The 5,207-nt window shown below is 36.8% G+C and overlaps 1 protein-coding gene across 1 annotated transcript in view; it reads left to right on the forward strand.

Moving 5' to 3' along the window:
- The window catches only part of VPS36 (vacuolar protein sorting 36 homolog), a 49,512-nt gene that overhangs the window by 30,263 nt on the left and 14,042 nt on the right, over window positions 1-5,207 (forward strand). Inside the window, exons 4-6 of the mRNA XM_003801800.3 lie at window positions 796-910; window positions 1,982-2,071; window positions 2,794-2,880. Of these exons, the coding sequence (XP_003801848.1) occupies window positions 796-910; window positions 1,982-2,071; window positions 2,794-2,880 (292 nt within the window). The remainder of the gene's footprint in view (window positions 1-795; window positions 911-1,981; window positions 2,072-2,793; window positions 2,881-5,207) is intronic.

Below are 5,207 nucleotides of genomic sequence, written 5' to 3' on the forward strand. Positions count from 1 at the left end.
CTTAGACTGTTATTAGGTTATAGCTTTCGTATAAAAGGTATAAATTAGTTTCATAATAGGAGTGTGTACATTGGATACTTTTTTTTCCATTCTTGTGATACTTTGCTAAGAAGAACATTTTCCAGCGACAGATACATTTTCACATTTTGTTTTCCAGGTATCATGCTTTGGCAGAAATAAAGGCTCCCTTATAACCTTTGGTGATGATTGTAGATGGAAAACCCTCATCATAAGTCACTCAAGTCTATTTTGAACATATTTCCTAAAACCACATTTCTATTTAATCTGTAAAGTTAGTAACTTGAAACTTTTTGGTTCATAGCTAATAAGCTTTATAGAGGTATTTTTGAAAGCTTCACTAATGGATAAATTAACACAAACTTTAAAAGGATACTTTTTAAGATGTTCTTTGTTTCTATATGAATTTTTTTTTTTTTTGACACAAGAGTCTCATTATGTCACCCTTGATAGAGTGCTGTGACATCACAGCTCACAGCCACTTCAAACTCTTGGGTTTAAGTGATTCTCTTGCCTCAGCCTCCCAAGCAGCTGGTACTGTAGGCACCTGCCACAACGCCCAGCTAGTTTGTTGTTGTTGTCAATGTTTAGTAGGCCCAGGCCAGGCTTGAACCCGCCAGCTCTGGTGTATGTGGCCAGCGCCCTAGCCATTGAGCTACAGGTGCCCCCATGTTTCTAGGTGAATTTTAACAGTGATTTGAGATATATGAAAGTTATGAAAATAGAATTAATGATTTTTTAAGGCAATTAAATACATGACATTTATTCTTTCTTTAGTGCCAAAATAGTGGTTCATCTTCACACAGCTCCTCCTAACAAAGAACCTGGACCATTCCAGAGGAGTAAGAACTCCTACATCAAACTGTCTTTCAGAGAACATGGTCAGATTGAGGTAAGTTTGGATGTGAATAAAATTGCAGTACTGAGTGAACATGTTCCAAGATACTGGCTTTCCTATGTATGGCAACTTTGGGGATACCATGTAGAAAGGGTTGTGTGGATTTTTCTTGTGATTTGTTAATATGATGGAAAGCATTATTATATAACATACCAGGTTTCACCATATTTTTGCAATAGGATTTTCATTGTATCTTAAGTCTTTTCATAGAGTGAAGAATATGAAGTTTACATTTCAATGGGATCAGAAAGCAGGATGTAGTCAGAGGGAGCAGAGGCTGGAAATATGCTAACTCATGCTATTTGGCTATTAGTAAAGTTTTCAATGGTATAGTTGGTTAAAGGGACCAAGTATAATGCAGTGAAATGTTAAACTACCTCAATATCTAGAAGTTTGGTGAACTTAAATTAAGCAGTTTATCTTGATTAACTCCATACAGTTCTTAGTCACTGAAGTTCTTATTCTATAGTATAATAGTTTGTATGTTCAGATTAATAGTTGAACATTTATTCTTAATACACTGAGAAGTGTGTGTTTATTTTCCCCATCAGTATAATATATGTTTTCTTTTCTGTAGTACCTCACCTGGTACTCTTCAGATAGTAGTTACTAAACAAATACAGTATAAGTGACTGAGTCACTCTCACTGGAGTTGAAAATGTAATTGATTTTTTGTGAGCATGGGCATGTTTTGGGAAAATTAGACAAATTATTCTCTGATTCCTTTATGGAAAATAGTTGCATATTTTTCCTGGTACTATTGAAAATAGTATACATATGGAGGATTGTTTAAAGTAAGTCTATTTATTTCATTGTCACTCATCTCTTTGTTGGGAATAGTTCACTTTATATAGAAGGTCAGTTCCTTTTCTTTTTTTCCTGTGTGCTTTTTGAAGTTGATCCAAGAAAAAAACTTCCTTTGATTTCTTTTGATGTCTCTGAGAATTCTAGGCTTGTTGAAAATGACCAAACAGACCTTTAAACTAAAGAAATGTCAGGTAATAATTTATATGAGGATGCCACAACCTGAGTGAGTCATTTAAAATATATGTATTTGTGTAACAGTTTTATAGGCGTTTATCAGAGGAAATGACACAGAGAAGATGGGAGAATGTACCAGTTTCCCAGTCATTACAAACAAGTAGAGGACCCCAGGTATTTTTTCCACTGTTTGCTAACCTGTATTTTCAACCGTGTACTTTACTTACCTCTTCATTAAGAAAATGATTGCAATTATAGAGCTTGTTGAAAACAAAATACTGTCATGGTATTCTGATAAAAAATTATTTTCACAGCACCTAATATAGTGCTTCAAAGATAGTAGACACTTAGTAAACATAAATGATTTCTTACTAGAGTAATATTGAGGGTGGTAGAAGTTAGTTTTCATTCACTGCATTCTGTTCTTCAGAATCAGTATGGCATTTAAGAGAATAGACAGTATGGCTGGGTGATATTTTCTAGGCCAGTCTAAATTAATCATGAAGTGTGGACAGGCACTCAGATGTGTGACAGTAGCTTGGATAATAACTAGTAAGGACCAGAATTTCAACTATAATTTTTTTGTAAATTTGAGGCTCTATTAAATATGTGATACATAATACCTTCCCAAAGAACAAAAAAGAATAGGAAATTTAATTTACATTTAAAATACAAAGTAAAGATGACATTTATTGTCTGTTTGGTTTTTCCTTAATGATTTGAAGATCATTATATATGGCAAAAAACAAACGAATGTTTTGAAAGGAAGCTAGATATAATTGTATGCTGTTTTTCTTTGTGAGTCTTTTCCTGCCATTGACAATACAATGTAGAGGGTTACAAAAGAGTTATTTCCTTCCTATTTTGTATGTTTTATTTTCTACTTTTTTTTCCAGCCAGGAAGAATAAGAGCTGTAGGAATTGTAGGTATTGAAAGGAAACTGGAAGAAAAAAGAAAAGAAACAGACAAAAACATTTCTGAGGTAACTCTTAGACAAGTTCTAGCTCTGTTTCTTTGAGCCACTTGCGTGTGGTCTTTTGGATCTGTCTGTGACTAACGGTGTCCTGTAATATGGAGTACATTAATTTGCCTGAATACAGTCTCATATTCCCTTTAACAATTCTACCTTGGGTTAACAGAATTTAACCAAAACAAGTTTTAAAAGCTTTTTATAAAAGGACTAAAAACTACAAATTTGTTTTTTGCTAGAAAACATCATAGAATGTCAGCTCAGCGCCTATAGCCCAGTGGCTAGGGCGCTAGCCACATACACCAGAGCTGGTGCATTCGAATGCAGTCCGGCCCACCAAACAACAATGACAACTATAACCAAAAAATAACTGGGCGTGTGGTGGGTACCTGTAGTCCCAGCTACTTGGGAGGCTGAGGCAAGAGAATCACTTAAGCCAAGAGTTTGAGGTTCCTGTGAACTGTGATGCCACGGCACTCTACTCAGGGCCACATAGTGAGACTCTGTCTCAAAAAAAGAAAAATTGTAGAATGTTGTACATAAATTTTAAAGTCTAGGTGGAATTGATGAAAGGATATTCTAATGAGCTTAAGGTCCTCTGTATAATTATTTTGGGGGGTTAGCTAAGCTAGTTGAGAGAAGAATGATATTCTGTGGTTGCTATCCCTGGCCAGACACCATATGATTTTATGCTATGGCTACTTGGGCATCAGACACAGTGAAATTGGCTCACACCAGTCAGCCTATCAGTTCTACTAACAGACAACCCTGAGCACATACATTATAGTTCATCATATATGAAGAAATTCTGAAGGATCATCATGTATGAAGAAATTCAAGTGACAGGGAAGGAACTCAAGAAAACCAGGTATACATTAAATTCTATAATTAATACATCTAAACATATCATTGGTTTTTCCACGTTTATGTAGAAATAGTCTTGACGCTGGGCCTGGTGGCTCACACCTAGCACTCTGGGAGGCTGAGGCAGGAGGATTGGTTGAGCTCAGAAGTTTGAGCCCAGCCTGAGCAAGACTGAGACCCTGTCTATACTAAAAGTAAAAAAATTATCTGTGCATTGTGACAGACACCTGTAGTCCCAGCTATTTGGGAGGCTGAGGCAGGAGCATTGTTTCTGAGCATTCTGAGCCCCAGAAGTTTGAGGCTGCTGTGAGCTAGCCTAACACCAAGGCCCTCTAGCTTGGGGTAAGAGTGAGACTCCGTCTCAAAAAAAGTCATCTTGAATTTTTATGAAATGATATTATGAAGTAATTCTTTAGATTTTTACAATAATTTGTAAATAAAATTCCATTGGTAGGTGTTCTTTGAAGAATTTTAAATATATATGTCAAAGTCTAAACTAGAAATAATTAACTGAATACTTAGTCCAGGCTCACTAATTGAAAATATAGATTGCTATTGAGGAACTGAGGGCACACACAAAAAACAGTAATGAATGCCACTCAGTACAAACACGGCTGTGAGATACTGATATTCCAAGGTTACGGAAACCTTACTGACTTGTATGTATGGTGCTGCTGATGTGAGCATGTAGTGGTGAGTTTGCACACTTGTCACACCTCATGTGACAGCAACTCTGATCGTCTTTCCAGAAAAAGCTCTAAAATTGCTTTGAAGGGTGGACTAGGTACCGGCATTGGTGGGTGGCTTCCCAAGGGGAGCACTTCAAAGGTGACTGTAGTGATACTCAGCAATGAGGTATGGAGCGCATTTTCTAGGATGAGTTCTCAGACTCTTTTTAGTCAGACTTCATATCTCTTCCAAATGGGCAGCTGCATCCAGAGGCTAGATCACACTCATGGCCTGTCCCTTTGGAAAACTAGACGTGATGCTGTTTCCATCAGGAAGCGTATCATGCCTGTTCCGTTGTGTCAACAGCCTTGGTATTCAGGCCCTAGGTCTATTTGTTGGTGATTACAAATGGTGATGTTCTGTGTTTGTTTTCCATTTATTAGTTTACTAAGTTTCTTTGTAAAGAAATGCTTTTCTTTACTCTGTGGTTACATATAGGGAATGATACATACAGGGAAAGCAGGATAATTGTAATTTCCTTTATCATCAAGAAAATAAATTGGTTCCTTATCATTTGTTGACAATTACTAATTAGGATTTTATTATATATCATTATGAATTCACGAATTTTACCATTTGATGGATTTCAGCCATTTGCAGTTATTATGTTTGGCTTTTTTTTGAGACAGGGTCTCAAGCTGTCCCCCTGGGTAGAGTGCCGTGGTATCACAGCTCACAGCAGCCTCCAACTCCTAGTCTCAAGCGAGTCTCCTGCCTCAGCCTCCCAAGTAGCTGGGACCACAGGC

Source organism: Otolemur garnettii, unplaced genomic scaffold, assembly GCF_000181295.1.
Source record: "Otolemur garnettii isolate 467f Iridium unplaced genomic scaffold, OtoGar3 scaffold00221, whole genome shotgun sequence".
Classification (NCBI taxonomy): Eukaryota; Metazoa; Chordata; class Mammalia; order Primates; family Galagidae; genus Otolemur; species Otolemur garnettii.